At 44.2% G+C, this 20,818-nt stretch overlaps 1 protein-coding gene across 1 annotated transcript in view; it reads right to left on the reverse strand.

The window, feature by feature from the left end:
* Nucleotides 1-593: 593 nt before the first annotated feature.
* LOC143769825 (claudin-10-like) overlaps nucleotides 594-20,818 on the reverse strand; it is a 46,257-nt gene continuing 26,032 nt past the window's right edge. Inside the window, exons 3-5 of the mRNA XM_077258754.1 lie at nucleotides 19,710-19,791; nucleotides 19,523-19,630; nucleotides 594-781 (exon numbers count right to left, since the gene is read on the reverse strand). Coding sequence (XP_077114869.1) covers nucleotides 655-781; nucleotides 19,523-19,630; nucleotides 19,710-19,791 — 317 coding nt within the window. The 3' untranslated portion in view covers nucleotides 594-654. The remainder of the gene's footprint in view (nucleotides 782-19,522; nucleotides 19,631-19,709; nucleotides 19,792-20,818) is intronic.

Here is a 20,818-nt window from a genome sequence, read left to right on the forward strand (position 1 = left end):
AATTACATATCTCCATGCTGACATGCTGTCAATATTGACATTTAACAGGTTAACAGACTACATCACACCATGATGAAAATGTTTGCGACCAGTGACACACTTTCACGGGTCTCAAGATTTCTGGCAACTTTTCATTACGGTGTGATGTGGCAGTAATCTTTGGCCAACGTTGACATACCGTATGTCATGGCCACAGTCTTTGTGGAGTCCCAACATTATACACAAGTGCTGGTTATGTTAGATGCAGAATTTCACCAATGTCTTCCATAGCTCCTATATTATATTCTGTTTAAAAAACAGATTGAATTAATGAAAATTCATCTTAATGTTCACATTGAAGACATGGAATCTATGAGTCTTAGAATAATCTTTGCATATTGTTATATTGTACGAGTATTTCTTTCTCCTTTTTCCTGACGCCACATATGATTTTATCTTCTATATATCAGTGAGGATTTTAGATATTACATATATTTTGTATGATTAGTACTTTTCAGGTAGAGCAGCTCCTTATTGGTGTAATGTCCCATCACTGTACGAGGGGTTTCAGATTTTATTTAAAAAAATCTTCTTTTCTTTGTGAAAAGCCAGGATAGTGCATGACATACTTAATGTCTCATAGACGCAGGGCTATTGTCCTATACGTGGTATCGGTTACACATAGGCATTCTTGTCAAAATGTCTTGGTATTCCTCTCTGTCCATTGCGGTTATTGTTCTGATCTTGGTGGCTTGTATGGGCAGATCTCATTGACTTTGCTCCATTGTAAGGATAATTCAATCTGAAAAATAAGACAAAAATGTCTTAAAATTAATGGAAATGAAAACTAAGCAAAATATATGAAGATTTGACCGGCAGTTCGTAGCAATGAGATATGTCAAGTCAGTAAGAATGATGAGGAGCAGCTCAGCCTTTCCCATCATTATCGACAGTCATGGAGACCTGAGGTGGTACAGGAGAGCTCTGGGTTATCAGATGGTAGACGTAGCCTTGTGAACGGTATTATGGATGACTTTGCTTGCTCTGTATGTGGCGCCCCAGGGTCCTGGTCGTCACAGTGGCATTGCTTTCCTCACGGGGAGAGTGATGCTACATTTGGAGGCAAGAAGGGATAACTGGCACCAGGTAAACACAAGCATGCAACACATTCACACTCCAGGCCACCAAGGGGAGGTTTTGATCCTATTCACTAGGTGACTCCCCATATATATGGTAGTCTGTAGGGAAAGTCAGTCAGTTCTTGCCAGAAAGCAGACTGGACCAGTCTGAGGCAGAAGAGCTGCGTAGCCACAGTGCTGCAGCTCCTGGAAAGAGACATTCAGAAAACTGAATATATTGCAGTGAGCGTGCAGGAGAGCGAAGCACAGGAGAGGAACACCAGTGGGAGACCAGCCACGAGCAGGCTGCCTCCTCCTGAGGCGCAGAGACTGGTAGCCGGACCACAGAGGTTGTAAGGACTTCTACGACTTACGTCAGAGATCGGCAGGACAGCTGAACTCCAAGTTACCTGTCCGCCTTAATACCCAGGAGGCACGGTGACACCCTTAGAGCCGGGGCGTGCTAGAGTCCCTATAAACAGGCTCAAGTCACCAGTCATACGGGTTGTGTCCTATCCTATATGGGGGACAGAAAGAGAACATCTGTGAGGACCTTATGTGAAGCCATAGGCAGTAAGGGACTACAACACCACGGCGCTAGAGGAAGGCTTTGAATTCCACCAGGATAAGGGGACTCCTGACTTGCCTCCAAGCCGTCCGGACCCTGCCTGCCCTGTGATCTGGTGCTCTGGACTGTGGCTGCTGAAGTCTTCAGTAAATAAGGTAAAGAGACTGCAAACCTGTGTCCTCGTTCTTCACTGCACTTCTCACCATCTTCCATCTACACACCGGGAGCCCTGGGGATATACTTCACCTGTGGGAAGGTATACCATCTAGCTGCCATAACATCACCCCAGAGGACCCCTTAAAGCAGCGTCGGTCCCCACTGACCGAATACCACAGGTGGCGTCACGAACATAAACTTTACATAGTTACATAGTTACATAGTTATTAAGGTTGAAGGAAGACTGTAAGTCCATCTAGTTCAACCCATAGCCTAACCTAACATGCCCTAACATGTTGATCCAGGGGAAGGCAAAAAAACCCCATGTGGCAAAGAGTAACTCCACCATGGGGAAAAAAATTCCTTCCCGACTCCACATACGGCAATCAGACTAGTTCCCTGGATCAACGCCTTATCAAGGAATCTAGTGTATATACCCTGTAACATTATACTTTTCCAGAAAGGTATCCAGTCCCCTCTTAAATTTAATTAATGAATCACTCATTACAACATCATACGGCAGAGAGTTCCATAGTCTCACTGCTCTTACAGTAAAGAATCCGCGTCTGTTATTATGCTTAAACCTTCTTTCCTCCAGACGTAGAGGATGCCCCCTTGTCCCTGTCACCGGTCTATGATTAAAAAGATCATCAGAAAGGTCTTTGTACTGTCCCCTCATATATTTATACATTAACGTAAAATCACCCCTTAGCCTTCGTTTTTCCAAACTAAATAGCCCCAAGTGTAATAACCTATCTTGGTATTGCAGACCCCCCAGTCCTGTAATAACCTTGGTCGATCTTCTCTGCACCCGCTCTAGTTCAGCTATGTCTTTCTTATACACCGGAGACCAGAACTGTGCACAGTATTCTAAGTGTGGTCGAACTAGTGACTTGTATAGAGGTAAAATTATGTTCTCCTCATGAGCATCTATGCCTCTTTTAATACATCCCATTATTTTATTTGCCTTTGTAGCAGCTGCCTGACACTGGCCACTGAATATGAGTTTGTCATCCACCCATACACCCAGGTCTTTTTCATTGACGGTTTTGCCCAGAGTTTTAGAATTAAGCACATAGTTATACATCTTATTACTTCTACCCAAGTGCATGACCTTACATTTATCCCCATTAAAGCTCATTTGCCATTTATCAGCCCAAGCTTCTAGTTTACATAAATCATCCTGTAATATAAAATTGTCCTCCCCTGTATTGATTACCCTGCAGAGTTTAGTGTCATCTGCAAATATTGAAATTCTACTCTGAATGCCCCCTACAAGGTCATTAATAAATATGTTAAAAAGAAGAGGGCCCAATACTGACCCCTGTGGTACCCCACTGCTAACCGTGACCCAGTCTGAGTGTGCTCCATTAATAACCACCCTTTGTTTCCTATCCCTGAGCCAGCTCTCAACCCACTTACACATATTTTCCCCTATCCCCATTACTCTCATTTTATGTAACAACCTTTTGTGTGGCACCGTATCAAAAGCTTTGGAAAAGTCCATATATACTACGTCCACTGGGTTCCCTTGGTCCAGTCCGGAACTTACCTCTTCATAGAAGCTGATCAAATTAGTCTGACATGAACGGTCCCTAGTAAACCCGTGCTGATACTGGGTCATGAGGTTATTCCTCTTCAGATACTCCAGCATAGCATCCCTTAGAATGCCCTCCAGGATTTTACCCACAGTAGAGGTTAAACTTACTGGCCTATAATTACCGAGTTCAGTTTTTGCCCCTTTTTTGAATATTGGCACCACATTTGCTATACGCCAGTCCTGTGGTACAGACCCTGTTATTATGGAGTCTTTAAAGATTAAAAATAATGGTCTATCAATGACTGTACTTAGTTCCTGCAGTACTCGGGGGTGTATCCCATCCGGGCCCGGAGATTTGTCAATTTTAGTTATTTTTAGACGCCGCTGTACTTCCTGCTGGGTTAAGCAGGTGACATTTAATGGGGAATTTTTATCACTAGTCATTTTGTCTGCCATGGGATTTTCTTTTGTAAATACTGATGAAAAAAAGTCATTTAGCATATTGGCTTTTTCCTCATCCTCATCCACCATTTCACCCAGACTATTTTTAAGGGGGCCAACACTGTCATTTTTTAGTTTCTTACTATTTATATAGTTAAAGAATATTTTGGGATTATTTTTACTCTCTCTGGCAATGAGTCTCTCTGTCTCAATCTTTGCTGCCTTGATTTGCTTTTTACAGAATTTATTTAATTTTCTGTATTTATTTAATGCCTCCTCACTACCTACTTCCTTTAATTCTCTAAATGCTTTCTTTTTGTCCCTTATTGCGCCCCTTACAGCTCTATTTAGCCATATTGGTTTCCTCCTATTTCTAGTATGTTTATTCCCATACGGTATATACTGTGCACAGGTCCTATCCAGGATGCTAATAAATGTCTCCCATTTTCTTTGTGTACTTTTATGTCTCAGGATATCGTCCCAGTTAATTGCACCAAGATCCTCTCTCATCCGTTGGAAATTTGCCCTCCTGAAGTTTAGTGTCCTTGTCACCCCCCTACTACCCATCTTATTAAAGGTTACATGAAAACTTATTATTTTATGATCACTATTCCCCAAGTGACCCCCAACCCTTATATTTGATATGCGGTCTGGCCTGTTGGTTAATATTAGGTCTAGCAGTGCCCCCCTCCTTGTTGGGTCCTGAACCAGTTGTGAAAGGTAATTGTCTCTCATAGTTGTCAAAAACCGATTACCTTTGCTGGAACTGCAGGTTTCTGTTCCCCAATCTATTTCAGGGTAGTTGAAGTCCCCCATAATAATGACTTCTCCTTGAGTCGCAGCTGCATCTATTTGCTTTACGAGGATATTCTCCATTGCTTCCATTAGTTTTGGAGATTTATAACAAACCCCTATCAGTAATTTATTATTTTTTCCCCCTCCCCTTATCTCCACCCACAGAGACTCTACATTTTCATTAGATTCACCTATATTATCACGCAGGATGGGTTTTAAGGTCGATTTTACATACAGACACACCCCTCCCCCTTGCTTATCTGTACGGTCATTTCTGAACAGGCTATAGCCCTGCAAGTTAACAGCCCAGTCATGGCTCTCATCCAGCCACGTCTCAGATATCCCCACCATGTCATAATTATGCTCCAACAACATTAGTTCTAATTCATCCATTTTGTTGGCGAGGCTTCTGGCATTAGTATACATGCACTTGATGTTACTCTCTGTACCTCTATTCTTTCTTAAATTACTAACTGTTCTAACCCCACCCCCCATGCCACCGCCACCCCCAACTTCCTTATTTGTGCCCAGGTCTCTATCTGCACTATCTTCCCCTCCTATAAAATGAATACCCTCCCCCCCAATCCCTAGTTTAAACACTCCTCCAACCTTCTAACCATTTTCTCCCCCAGCACAGCTGCACCTTCCCCATTGAGGTGCAGCCCGTCCCTAGCGTAGAGCCTGTAGCCAACTGAGAAGTCGGCCCAGTTCTGCAGGAACCCAAACCCCTCCTTCCTACACCAATTCTTGAGCCACTTATTAACCTCCCTAATCTCCCGTTGCCTCTCTGGCGTGGCACGTGGTACAGGCAGTATTTCGGAAAATACCACGTTGGAGGTCCTTGCTTTCAGCTTGCAGCCTAATTCCCTGAAATCATCTTTAAGGACCTTCCACCTACCTCTAACTTTGTCATTTGTGCCAATGTGCACCATGACCGCTGGGTCCTCACCAGCCCCTCCCAGTAATCTGTCCACCCGATCAGCGATGTGTCGGACTCGAGCGCCAGGTAGGCAGCACACCGTCCGACGATCCCTGTCTTTGTGACAGATTGCCCTATCTGTTCCCCTAATAATTGAGTCCCCCACTACCAGCACCTGTCTGGCCTGCCCTGCTCTCCTTTTTCCCTCCTTACTGGAGCAGTCACTCCTCCGGCTTTCAGAGGACATGCCTGGCTGCAGCAGTGCTACCCCTGTACTGGCACCCCCCTCATCTGCCAACTTAGCAAACTTATTGGGGTGTGCCAGATCAGGACTAGCCTCCCTGGCACTCTTCCCTCTACCCCGCCTTCTATCTGTCACCCAGCTAACTGCCACACTGTCCTGCAGCTCCATCCTACCATCCCCCTCCTCATCTATCCCATTGAGCGTCTGCTCTGTGAGCAGAAGACTCCTCTCCATATTGTCTATGGATCTCAGTGTTGCCAGCTGCACATTTAGATCCAAAATCTGGGCTTCCAAATGCACAATGTGCTCACATCTCGCACAGCAGTATGCACCCTCGACCGGCTGGTCAAGGACTGCATACATGTGGCAAGATGTGCACTGGATGGCATTAACAATTGTGGAGCACATTTCCTAATGGGGATTGCACCACACAGAAACGTTAATTAAAAATAAATACAAAGTATTAATTAAACCAAAAAAAAAAACAAAAAAAAAAAAACAGAAGCAATTCCTCCCTTGGAAACTCCCTGATTCCAAAGTCACTGAATCACAAGTCACACACTTACCGCCGTTCACACTTACGCTCAGGTCACACTCAGCTCGCTCACACTCGCTGTGCTGAAGATTTATAGATTTTTTTTTTTTCTCTCTATCTCCCCTCAACAGCAATCCACCTTGCTGTTCAGATGCACTTCCAAAAAGGACTTGAGCCCCAAACAGCTGCCCCTTATATCCCCTTAATTATGAGCCCCCACCCTAAGTTAACTCCTTATGAATATAGCTACTCCCAATTCAGCAACTCACTCCAATTCACACAGGTATTTGTTAAAGGCCTTCCAAATACCTCTTCACTGAATCACAAGTCACACACTTACCGCCGTTCACACTTACGCTCAGGTCACACTCAGCTCGCTCACACTCGCTGTGCTGAAGATTTATAGATTTTTTTTTTTTCTCTCTATCTCCCCTCAACAGCAATCCACCTTGCTGTTCAGATGCACTTCCAAAAAGGACTTGAGCCCCAAACAGCTGCCCCTTATATCCCCTTAATTATGAGCCCCCACCCTAAGTTAACTCCTTATGAATATAGCTACTCCCAATTCAGCAACTCACTCCAATTCACACAGGTATTTGTTAAAGGCCTTCCAAATACCTCTTCACTGAATCACAAGTCACACACTTACCGCCGTTCACACTTACGCTCAGGTCACACTCAGCTCGCTCACACTCGCTGTGCTGAAGATTTATAGATTTTTTTTTTTTCTCTCTATCTCCCCTCAACAGCAATCCACCTTGCTGTTCAGATGCACTTCCAAAAAGGACTTGAGCCCCAAACAGCTGCCCCTTATATCCCCTTAATTATGAGCCCCCACCCTAAGTTAACTCCTTATGAATATAGCTACTCCCAATTCAGCAACTCACTCCAATTCACACAGGTATTTGTTAAAGGCCTTCCAAATACCTCTTCACTGAATCACAAGTCACACACTTACCGCCGTTCACACTTACGCTCAGGTCACACTCAGCTCGCTCACACTCGCTGTGCTGAAGATTTATAGATTTTTTTTTTTTCTCTCTATCTCCCCTCAACAGCAATCCACCTTGCTGTTCAGATGCACTTCCAAAAAGGACTTGAGCCCCAAACAGCTGCCCCTTATATCCCCTTAATTATGAGCCCCCACCCTAAGTTAACTCCTTATGAATATAGCTACTCCCAATTCAGCAACTCACTCCAATTCACACAGGTATTTGTTAAAGGCCTTCCAAATACCTCTTCACTGAATCACAAGTCACACACTTACCGCCGTTCACACTTACGCTCAGGTCACACTCAGCTCGCTCACACTCGCTGTGCTGAAGATTTATAGATTTTTTTTTTTTCTCTCTATCTCCCCTCAACAGCAATCCACCTTGCTGTTCAGATGCACTTCCAAAAAGGACTTGAGCCCCAAACAGCTGCCCCTTATATCCCCTTAATTATGAGCCCCCACCCTAAGTTAACTCCTTATGAATATAGCTACTCCCAATTCAGCAACTCACTCCAATTCACACAGGTATTTGTTAAAGGCCTTCCAAATACCTCTTCACTGAATCACAAGTCACACACTTACCGCCGTTCACACTTACGCTCAGGTCACACTCAGCTCGCTCACACTCGCTGTGCTGAAGATTTATAGATTTTTTTTTTTTCTCTCTATCTCCCCTCAACAGCAATCCACCTTGCTGTTCAGATGCACTTCCAAAAAGGACTTGAGCCCCAAACAGCTGCCCCTTATATCCCCTTAATTATGAGCCCCCACCCTAAGTTAACTCCTTATGAATATAGCTACTCCCAATTCAGCAACTCACTCCAATTCACACAGGTATTTGTTAAAGGCCTTCCAAATACCTCTTCACTGAATCACAAGTCACACACTTACCGCCGTTCACACTTACGCTCAGGTCACACTCAGCTCGCTCACACTCGCTGTGCTGAAGATTTATAGATTTTTTTTTTTTCTCTCTATCTCCCCTCAACAGCAATCCACCTTGCTGTTCAGATGCACTTCCAAAAAGGACTTGAGCCCCAAACAGCTGCCCCTTATATCCCCTTAATTATGAGCCCCCACCCTAAGTTAACTCCTTATGAATATAGCTACTCCCAATTCAGCAACTCACTCCAATTCACACAGGTATTTGTTAAAGGCCTTCCAAATACCTCTTCACTGAATCACAAGTCACACACTTACCGCCGTTCACACTTACGCTCAGGTCACACTCAGCTCGCTCACACTCGCTGTGCTGAAGATTTATAGATTTTTTTTTTTTCTCTCTATCTCCCCTCAACAGCAATCCACCTTGCTGTTCAGATGCACTTCCAAAAAGGACTTGAGCCCCAAACAGCTGCCCCTTATATCCCCTTAATTATGAGCCCCCACCCTAAGTTAACTCCTTATGAATATAGCTACTCCCAATTCAGCAACTCACTCCAATTCACACAGGTATTTGTTAAAGGCCTTCCAAATACCTCTTCACTGAATCACAAGTCACACACTTACCGCCGTTCACACTTACGCTCAGGTCACACTCAGCTCGCTCACACTCGCTGTGCTGAAGATTTATAGATTTTTTTTTTTTCTCTCTATCTCCCCTCAACAGCAATCCACCTTGCTGTTCAGATGCACTTCCAAAAAGGACTTGAGCCCCAAACAGCTGCCCCTTATATCCCCTTAATTATGAGCCCCCACCCTAAGTTAACTCCTTATGAATATAGCTACTCCCAATTCAGCAACTCACTCCAATTCACACAGGTATTTGTTAAAGGCCTTCCAAATACCTCTTCACTGAATCACAAGTCACACACTTACCGCCGTTCACACTTACGCTCAGGTCACACTCAGCTCGCTCACACTCGCTGTGCTGAAGATTTATAGATTTTTTTTTTTTCTCTCTATCTCCCCTCAACAGCAATCCACCTTGCTGTTCAGATGCACTTCCAAAAAGGACTTGAGCCCCAAACAGCTGCCCCTTATATCCCCTTAATTATGAGCCCCCACCCTAAGTTAACTCCTTATGAATATAGCTACTCCCAATTCAGCAACTCACTCCAATTCACACAGGTATTTGTTAAAGGCCTTCCAAATACCTCTTCACTGAATCACAAGTCACACACTTACCGCCGTTCACACTTACGCTCAGGTCACACTCAGCTCGCTCACACTCGCTGTGCTGAAGATTTATAGATTTTTTTTTTTTCTCTCTATCTCCCCTCAACAGCAATCCACCTTGCTGTTCAGATGCACTTCCAAAAAGGACTTGAGCCCCAAACAGCTGCCCCTTATATCCCCTTAATTATGAGCCCCCACCCTAAGTTAACTCCTTATGAATATAGCTACTCCCAATTCAGCAACTCACTCCAATTCACACAGGTATTTGTTAAAGGCCTTCCAAATACCTCTTCACTGAATCACAAGTCACACACTTACCGCCGTTCACACTTACGCTCAGGTCACACTCAGCTCGCTCACACTCGCTGTGCTGAAGATTTATAGATTTTTTTTTTTCTCTCTATCTCCCCTCAACAGCAATCCACCTTGCTGTTCAGATGCACTTCCAAAAAGGACTTGAGCCCCAAACAGCTGCCCCTTATATCCCCTTAATTATGAGCCCCCACCCTAAGTTAACTCCTTATGAATATAGCTACTCCCAATTCAGCAACTCACTCCAATTCACACAGGTATTTGTTAAAGGCCTTCCAAATACCTCTTCACTGAATCACAAGTCACACACTTACCGCCGTTCACACTTACGCTCAGGTCACACTCAGCTCGCTCACACTCGCTGTGCTGAAGATTTATAGATTTTTTTTTTTTCTCTCTATCTCCCCTCAACAGCAATCCACCTTGCTGTTCAGATGCACTTCCAAAAAGGACTTGAGCCCCAAACAGCTGCCCCTTATATCCCCTTAATTATGAGCCCCCACCCTAAGTTAACTCCTTATGAATATAGCTACTCCCAATTCAGCAACTCACTCCAATTCACACAGGTATTTGTTAAAGGCCTTCCAAATACCTCTTCACTGAATCACAAGTCACACACTTACGCTCAGGTCACACTCAGCTCGCTCACACTCGCTGTGCTGAAGATTTATAGATTTTTTTTTTTTCTCTCTATCTCCCCTCAACAGCAATCCACCTTGCTGTTCAGATGCACTTCCAAAAAGGACTTGAGCCCCAAACAGCTGCCCCTTATATCCCCTTAATTATGAGCCCCCACCCTAAGTTAACTCCTTATGAATATAGCTACTCCCAATTCAGCAACTCACTCCAATTCACACAGGTATTTGTTAAAGGCCTTCCAAATACCTCTTCACTGAATCACAAGTCACACACTTACCGCCGTTCACACTTACGCTCAGGTCACACTCAGCTCGCTCACACTCGCTGTGCTGAAGATTTATAGATTTTTTTTTTTTCTCTCTATCTCCCCTCAACAGCAATCCACCTTGCTGTTCAGATGCACTTCCAAAAAGGACTTGAGCCCCAAACAGCTGCCCCTTATATCCCCTTAATTATGAGCCCCCACCCTAAGTTAACTCCTTATGAATATAGCTACTCCCAATTCAGCAACTCACTCCAATTCACACAGGTATTTGTTAAAGGCCTTCCAAATACCTCTTCACTGAATCACAAGTCACACACTTACCGCCGTTCACACTTACGCTCAGGTCACACTCAGCTCGCTCACACTCGCTGTGCTGAAGATTTATAGATTTTTTTTTTTTCTCTCTATCTCCCCTCAACAGCAATCCACCTTGCTGTTCAGATGCACTTCCAAAAAGGACTTGAGCCCCAAACAGCTGCCCCTTATATCCCCTTAATTATGAGCCCCCACCCTAAGTTAACTCCTTATGAATATAGCTACTCCCAATTCAGCAACTCACTCCAATTCACACAGGTATTTGTTAAAGGCCTTCCAAATACCTCTTCACTGAATCACAAGTCACACACTTACCGCCGTTCACACTTACGCTCAGGTCACACTCAGCTCGCTCACACTCGCTGTGCTGAAGATTTATAGATTTTTTTTTTTTCTCTCTATCTCCCCTCAACAGCAATCCACCTTGCTGTTCAGATGCACTTCCAAAAAGGACTTGAGCCCCAAACAGCTGCCCCTTATATCCCCTTAATTATGAGCCCCCACCCTAAGTTAACTCCTTATGAATATAGCTACTCCCAATTCAGCAACTCACTCCAATTCACACAGGTATTTGTTAAAGGCCTTCCAAATACCTCTTCACTGAATCACAAGTCACACACTTACCGCCGTTCACACTTACGCTCAGGTCACACTCAGCTCGCTCACACTCGCTGTGCTGAAGATTTATAGATTTTTTTTTTTTCTCTCTATCTCCCCTCAACAGCAATCCACCTTGCTGTTCAGATGCACTTCCAAAAAGGACTTGAGCCCCAAACAGCTGCCCCTTATATCCCCTTAATTATGAGCCCCCACCCTAAGTTAACTCCTTATGAATATAGCTACTCCCAATTCAGCAACTCACTCCAATTCACACAGGTATTTGTTAAAGGCCTTCCAAATACCTCTTCACTGAATCACAAGTCACACACTTACCGCCGTTCACACTTACGCTCAGGTCACACTCAGCTCGCTCACACTCGCTGTGCTGAAGATTTATAGATTTTTTTTTTTTCTCTCTATCTCCCCTCAACAGCAATCCACCTTGCTGTTCAGATGCACTTCCAAAAAGGACTTGAGCCCCAAACAGCTGCCCCTTATATCCCCTTAATTATGAGCCCCCACCCTAAGTTAACTCCTTATGAATATAGCTACTCCCAATTCAGCAACTCACTCCAATTCACACAGGTATTTGTTAAAGGCCTTCCAAATACCTCTTCACTGAATCACAAGTCACACACTTACCGCCGTTCACACTTACGCTCAGGTCACACTCAGCTCGCTCACACTCGCTGTGCTGAAGATTTATAGATTTTTTTTTTTCTCTCTATCTCCCCTCAACAGCAATCCACCTTGCTGTTCAGATGCACTTCCAAAAAGGACTTGAGCCCCAAACAGCTGCCCCTTATATCCCCTTAATTATGAGCCCCCACCCTAAGTTAACTCCTTATGAATATAGCTACTCCCAATTCAGCAACTCACTCCAATTCACACAGGTATTTGTTAAAGGCCTTCCAAATACCTCTTCACTGAATCACAAGTCACACACTTACCGCCGTTCACACTTACGCTCAGGTCACACTCAGCTCGCTCACACTCGCTGTGCTGAAGATTTATAGATTTTTTTTTTTTCTCTCTATCTCCCCTCAACAGCAATCCACCTTGCTGTTCAGATGCACTTCCAAAAAGGACTTGAGCCCCAAACAGCTGCCCCTTATATCCCCTTAATTATGAGCCCCCACCCTAAGTTAACTCCTTATGAATATAGCTACTCCCAATTCAGCAACTCACTCCAATTCACACAGGTATTTGTTAAAGGCCTTCCAAATACCTCTTCACTGAATCACAAGTCACACACTTACCGCCGTTCACACTTACGCTCAGGTCACACTCAGCTCGCTCACACTCGCTGTGCTGAAGATTTATAGATTTTTTTTTTTTCTCTCTATCTCCCCTCAACAGCAATCCACCTTGCTGTTCAGATGCACTTCCAAAAAGGACTTGAGCCCCAAACAGCTGCCCCTTATATCCCCTTAATTATGAGCCCCCACCCTAAGTTAACTCCTTATGAATATAGCTACTCCCAATTCAGCAACTCACTCCAATTCACACAGGTATTTGTTAAAGGCCTTCCAAATACCTCTTCACTGAATCACAAGTCACACACTTACCGCCGTTCACACTTACGCTCAGGTCACACTCAGCTCGCTCACACTCGCTGTGCTGAAGATTTATAGATTTTTTTTTTTTCTCTCTATCTCCCCTCAACAGCAATCCACCTTGCTGTTCAGATGCACTTCCAAAAAGGACTTGAGCCCCAAACAGCTGCCCCTTATATCCCCTTAATTATGAGCCCCCACCCTAAGTTAACTCCTTATGAATATAGCTACTCCCAATTCAGCAACTCACTCCAATTCACACAGGTATTTGTTAAAGGCCTTCCAAATACCTCTTCACTGAATCACAAGTCACACACTTACCGCCGTTCACACTTACGCTCAGGTCACACTCAGCTCGCTCACACTCGCTGTGCTGAAGATTTATAGATTTTTTTTTTTTCTCTCTATCTCCCCTCAACAGCAATCCACCTTGCTGTTCAGATGCACTTCCAAAAAGGACTTGAGCCCCAAACAGCTGCCCCTTATATCCCCTTAATTATGAGCCCCCACCCTAAGTTAACTCCTTATGAATATAGCTACTCCCAATTCAGCAACTCACTCCAATTCACACAGGTATTTGTTAAAGGCCTTCCAAATACCTCTTCACTGAATCACAAGTCACACACTTACCGCCGTTCACACTTACGCTCAGGTCACACTCAGCTCGCTCACACTCGCTGTGCTGAAGATTTATAGATTTTTTTTTTTTCTCTCTATCTCCCCTCAACAGCAATCCACCTTGCTGTTCAGATGCACTTCCAAAAAGGACTTGAGCCCCAAACAGCTGCCCCTTATATCCCCTTAATTATGAGCCCCCACCCTAAGTTAACTCCTTATGAATATAGCTACTCCCAATTCAGCAACTCACTCCAATTCACACAGGTATTTGTTAAAGGCCTTCCAAATACCTCTTCACTGAATCACAAGTCACACACTTACCGCCGTTCACACTTACGCTCAGGTCACACTCAGCTCGCTCACACTCGCTGTGCTGAAGATTTATAGATTTTTTTTTTTTCTCTCTATCTCCCCTCAACAGCAATCCACCTTGCTGTTCAGATGCACTTCCAAAAAGGACTTGAGCCCCAAACAGCTGCCCCTTATATCCCCTTAATTATGAGCCCCCACCCTAAGTTAACTCCTTATGAATATAGCTACTCCCAATTCAGCAACTCACTCCAATTCACACAGGTATTTGTTAAAGGCCTTCCAAATACCTCTTCACTGAATCACAAGTCACACACTTACCGCCGTTCACACTTACGCTCAGGTCACACTCAGCTCGCTCACACTCGCTGTGCTGAAGATTTATAGATTTTTTTTTTTTCTCTCTATCTCCCCTCAACAGCAATCCACCTTGCTGTTCAGATGCACTTCCAAAAAGGACTTGAGCCCCAAACAGCTGCCCCTTATATCCCCTTAATTATGAGCCCCCACCCTAAGTTAACTCCTTATGAATATAGCTACTCCCAATTCAGCAACTCACTCCAATTCACACAGGTATTTGTTAAAGGCCTTCCAAATACCTCTTCACTGAATCACAAGTCACACACTTACCGCCGTTCACACTTACGCTCAGGTCACACTCAGCTCGCTCACACTCGCTGTGCTGAAGATTTATAGATTTTTTTTTTTTCTCTCTATCTCCCCTCAACAGCAATCCACCTTGCTGTTCAGATGCACTTCCAAAAAGGACTTGAGCCCCAAACAGCTGCCCCTTATATCCCCTTAATTATGAGCCCCCACCCTAAGTTAACTCCTTATGAATATAGCTACTCCCAATTCAGCAACTCACTCCAATTCACACAGGTATTTGTTAAAGGCCTTCCAAATACCTCTTCACTGAATCACAAGTCACACACTTACCGCCGTTCACACTTACGCTCAGGTCACACTCAGCTCGCTCACACTCGCTGTGCTGAAGATTTATAGATTTTTTTTTTTTCTCTCTATCTCCCCTCAACAGCAATCCACCTTGCTGTTCAGATGCACTTCCAAAAAGGACTTGAGCCCCAAACAGCTGCCCCTTATATCCCCTTAATTATGAGCCCCCACCCTAAGTTAACTCCTTATGAATATAGCTACTCCCAATTCAGCAACTCACTCCAATTCACACAGGTATTTGTTAAAGGCCTTCCAAATACCTCTTCACTGAATCACAAGTCACACACTTACCGCCGTTCACACTTACGCTCAGGTCACACTCAGCTCGCTCACACTCGCTGTGCTGAAGATTTATAGATTTTTTTTTTTTCTCTCTATCTCCCCTCAACAGCAATCCACCTTGCTGTTCAGATGCACTTCCAAAAAGGACTTGAGCCCCAAACAGCTGCCCCTTATATCCCCTTAATTATGAGCCCCCACCCTAAGTTAACTCCTTATGAATATAGCTACTCCCAATTCAGCAACTCACTCCAATTCACACAGGTATTTGTTAAAGGCCTTCCAAATACCTCTTCACTGAATCACAAGTCACACACTTACCGCCGTTCACACTTACGCTCAGGTCACACTCAGCTCGCTCACACTCGCTGTGCTGAAGATTTATAGATTTTTTTTTTTTCTCTCTATCTCCCCTCAACAGCAATCCACCTTGCTGTTCAGATGCACTTCCAAAAAGGACTTGAGCCCCAAACAGCTGCCCCTTATATCCCCTTAATTATGAGCCCCCACCCTAAGTTAACTCCTTATGAATATAGCTACTCCCAATTCAGCAACTCACTCCAATTCACACAGGTATTTGTTAAAGGCCTTCCAAATACCTCTTCACTGAATCACAAGTCACACACTTACCGCCGTTCACACTTACGCTCAGGTCACACTCAGCTCGCTCACACTCGCTGTGCTGAAGATTTATAGATTTTTTTTTTTTCTCTCTATCTCCCCTCAACAGCAATCCACCTTGCTGTTCAGATGCACTTCCAAAAAGGACTTGAGCCCCAAACAGCTGCCCCTTATATCCCCTTAATTATGAGCCCCCACCCTAAGTTAACTCCTTATGAATATAGCTACTCCCAATTCAGCAACTCACTCCAATTCACACAGGTATTTGTTAAAGGCCTTCCAAATACCTCTTCACTGAATCACAAGTCACACACTTACCGCCGTTCACACTTACGCTCAGGTCACACTCAGCTCGCTCACACTCGCTGTGCTGAAGATTTATAGATTTTTTTTTTTTCTCTCTATCTCCCCTCAACAGCAATCCACCTTGCTGTTCAGATGCACTTCCAAAAAGGACTTGAGCCCCAAACAGCTGCCCCTTATATCCCCTTAATTATGAGCCCCCACCCTAAGTTAACTCCTTATGAATATAGCTACTCCCAATTCAGCAACTCACTCCAATTCACACAGGTATTTGTTAAAGGCCTTCCAAATACCTCTTCACTGAATCACAAGTCACACACTTACCGCCGTTCACACTTACGCTCAGGTCACACTCAGCTCGCTCACACTCGCTGTGCTGAAGATTTATAGATTTTTTTTTTTTCTCTCTATCTCCCCTCAACAGCAATCCACCTTGCTGTTCAGATGCACTTCCAAAAAGGACTTGAGCCCCAAACAGCTGCCCCTTATATCCCCTTAATTATGAGCCCCCACCCTAAGTTAACTCCTTATGAATATAGCTACTCCCAATTCAGCAACTCACTCCAATTCACACAGGTATTTGTTAAAGGCCTTCCAAATACCTCTTCACTGAATCACAAGTCACACACTTACCGCCGTTCACACTTACGCTCAGGTCACACTCAGCTCGCTCACACTCGCTGTGCTGAAGATTTATAGATTTTTTTTTTTTCTCTCTATCTCCCCTCAACAGCAATCCACCTTGCTGTTCAGATGCACTTCCAAAAAGGACTTGAGCCCCAAACAGCTGCCCCTTATATCCCCTTAATTATGAGCCCCCACCCTAAGTTAACTCCTTATGAATATAGCTACTCCCAATTCAGCAACTCACTCCAATTCACACAGGTATTTGTTAAAGGCCTTCCAAATACCTCTTCACTGAATCACAAGTCACACACTTACCGCCGTTCACACTTACGCTCAGGTCACACTCAGCTCGCTCACACTCGCTGTGCTGAAGATTTATAGATTTTTTTTTTTTCTCTCTATCTCCCCTCAACAGCAATCCACCTTGCTGTTCAGATGCACTTCCAAAAAGGACTTGAGCCCCAAACAGCTGCCCCTTATATCCCCTTAATTATGAGCCCCCACCCTAAGTTAACTCCTTATGAATATAGCTACTCCCAATTCAGCAACTCACTCCAATTCACACAGGTATTTGTTAAAGGCCTTCCAAATACCTCTTCACTGAATCACAAGTCACACACTTACCGCCGTTCACACTTACGCTCAGGTCACACTCAGCTCGCTCACACTCGCTGTGCTGAAGATTTATAGATTTTTTTTTTTTCTCTCTATCTCCCCTCAACAGCAATCCACCTTGCTGTTCAGATGCACTTCCAAAAAGGACTTGAGCCCCAAACAGCTGCCCCTTATATCCCCTTAATTATGAGCCCCCACCCTAAGTTAACTCCTTATGAATATAGCTACTCCCAATTCAGCAACTCACTCCAATTCACACAGGTATTTGTTAAAGGCCTTCCAAATACCTCTTCACTGAATCACAAGTCACACACTTACCGCCGTTCACACTTACGCTCAGGTCACACTCAGCTCGCTCACACTCGCTGTGCTGAAGATTTATAGATTTTTTTTTTTCTCTCTATCTCCCCTCAACAGCAATCCACCTTGCTGTTCAGATGCACTTCCAAAAAGGACTTGAGCCCCAAACAGCTGCCCCTTATATCCCCTTAATTATGAGCCCCCACCCTAAGTTAACTCCTTATGAATATAGCTACTCCCAATTCAGCAACTCACTCCAATTCACACAGGTATTTGTTAAAGGCCTTCCAAATACCTCTTCACTGAATCACAAGTCACACACTTACCGCCGTTCACACTTACGCTCAGGTCACACTCAGCTCGCTCACACTCGCTGTGCTGAAGATTTATAGATTTTTTTTTTTTCTCTCTATCTCCCCTCAACAGCAATCCACCTTGCTGTTCAGATGCACTTCCAAAAAAAGTTTATTCCCTTTAAAGACCTTCCCCTTTTACATGGGTGCCCAGGGCCACGGACCAGGTCACCACCGTGACATCCCCCTGTGAACGCAGGACCCGGTACCGAGTACCCCACGCCCTGGCAGGCGACTCATGTACATCTCTCCTTATGGCTTCAGAATCTAAAGCATAAGAAGTTTAGAGATTTTCGGAGGTGAGTTAGAAGACTCCTTGTAGTTGTACAATGAGATTTCCATTTTTTGACAAAAGAAAAAAACATAACCTAATTCATTATTGCTGGTCAGATGTGCATACATGTGGTTTGCATAAGGCAATGGTAAAAAAAAAATCATATTGGACTTCAAAATTCCTGATCATCCTTCCCTCCCCGACATCAGCTGTCAGAGGCATGTTTAGACACCCCTACATTCTTGGCTGGGAATCTGTCAGCAGGTTTTTGCTATTTAATCTGAGTACGGCATGAAGTAGGGGCTGAGACAGATTTCATCCCTCTGCAGAGGGTACGCCGCGGGAGCTGCAGCAGACAAGCCACCTTTACTTTCTCCATCCTAGGACCTTACACCACGTGACCGGGTTCCTACGATCATGTGGTGTCTCACCGCTTGGCATCCCTGACACGCTGAGACTGCCCCGGACACCACCAGCTCTCATCTGTTCCTTGGTCCGGACAGGTTGGTTCCACGTCCCGGGATTGCCTTCCATTGCATCCACGAACAATCCAACTCTCTTTCGGCTCACCTCCATGCTTTGCAACGAAGGTATGCTTGCTAAGCATAACCTCCACTAGTGAGTAGATCCTTGACCGCCTTATTTGCCCATATCCTGCTGGTACCGTTCATGTGTGTTCCCCTTTCCTTTCGTTCTTAAGATTTCAGCAATGTGTCACTTATGAGGCTTTGTGCTGTTGTTTCCATACAAAGAACTACTTCCTTCCTACTCACCTATTCAAGTCTATGGGTGCGCAATAAAAAAAATCTGATCCCATACGGAACATCCACATTGCATCCGATTTTTACAGGTACATTGCCATTATTATCCTAGGAAACTGTATGTGATTGTGTACATTTTAAAATGGGGATGTATAATGTCACATAATACCACATGGTTGTCACATGGATGGAAAAACCGGGCACACAGATGCCACACGGATGCCAATATGGGTGAAAATCGGCCGAGTTTTCTTGATGACAATCGGATGATTTTTCATATGCTCATCTGACCCCAGCCTTAATGGAGCAATAAACCTTGATTGTTCAATTTATTGGTTGTTTTCTTGAGATACAGTAACAGTGTATAAGAATCATTAGGTCATTCAGATTACACGGCATTGTTTTTCATACCTCTCTTTTTTGATAGTATCATTCAAAGACAGGCAGAGAATAGCACCTCCGATGACGGTAAGAGATGATCCTGCCCATCCGATAAACAGCGCTGCCCCCAGCTCGTACCTGTCATAGAAGAGTGATTCAGACATGTCTTCCACCATGCGCCTGCCTTTTTTATGAGTTATATTATTTCCTAACTTACTTTTGCTCCACAAATGTTGGATCAAAGAATTCCGATGTTATTTTGTGCGCATAGAGGGACACTCCAGACATGGCACAAAGACCTACAACAGATATGAAAAGGAAGGTCATTTTTTGTCTATTTTGCCTCTCTATTAATCAGCAAGGCAGAATAAAAGGCTCTATTCACTGGATACATCAGTCACAAAACTGGAGAAATATTGTCATTTTAAATAAAGTATCTTAGGTGCAACTTTTAAGCCTATATTTATTCCTATTATGATTTACAGAAGAGCACTTTTAGAGTGGTCGTAACAAAAAAATCCTGAACGACTTGACTTACAGTCTGAATTGTAGACCAGAGCTGCAATCATAGTTCAGCTCTGAAATCTGCAAAATGAGAAATACAGCTCTGTTCTACTGCAATGCAAGCTGCAACACAGGAACAGAAAAAGTTAAAGAAAAGCTTTCAAACTTTTTCCCAGCAAAGGGGTCATTAGAAAATAAAGAAATAAATGTTACTTACCATTCAAATTTCCCATCACTTCAGCACCACTGCTTTGGTGGTCTCCACTTGGACTTGAATTGATGAAATCCCATTCATCAGTCAGCTGCAGGGTCAAGTGATTACCGAATGGGACAGCATCACTTTGGATCCCAGCGGAGACCACTGGATTGGCAGTTTTGCCAAAGAGGGAAGTGAATTTGTTTAAATAATAATCTTCTTGCTGAGCTAAATTTAGTCTAGAAAACCAGGATCAATCAGTCTGAGTATCCAGGTCCTGTATAGCATCCTGGATGTGTGTCTGTTTCTTCCATATCCTGTCCCATACTGCACTATATGTGCATTCTACAGTATAAAGTCATGCTTAAAGGCAACCTGTCACCATGTTTGGCAGATAAGACATATGGCATCACGTTTCAGTGCTGATATACAGCATTCTATAATGCTCCCAACCCGACCTGCAAGAGAAGAAAAATAACTTTTATTATACTCACCTGTGGGGGTGGTCCGGTCCGATGGGTGTCGCTCTTCTTGGTCTGGCGCCTCCCTTCTTCTTCCAATGCCGCCCACCTGCTTGCTTCGTGTGGATGACGCGCCTCCTCGGCACCGCCCTCCTGCGCAGGCGC

Source organism: Ranitomeya variabilis, chromosome 4 (genome assembly GCF_051348905.1).
Source record: "Ranitomeya variabilis isolate aRanVar5 chromosome 4, aRanVar5.hap1, whole genome shotgun sequence".
NCBI lineage: Eukaryota > Metazoa > Chordata > Amphibia > Anura > Dendrobatidae > Ranitomeya > Ranitomeya variabilis.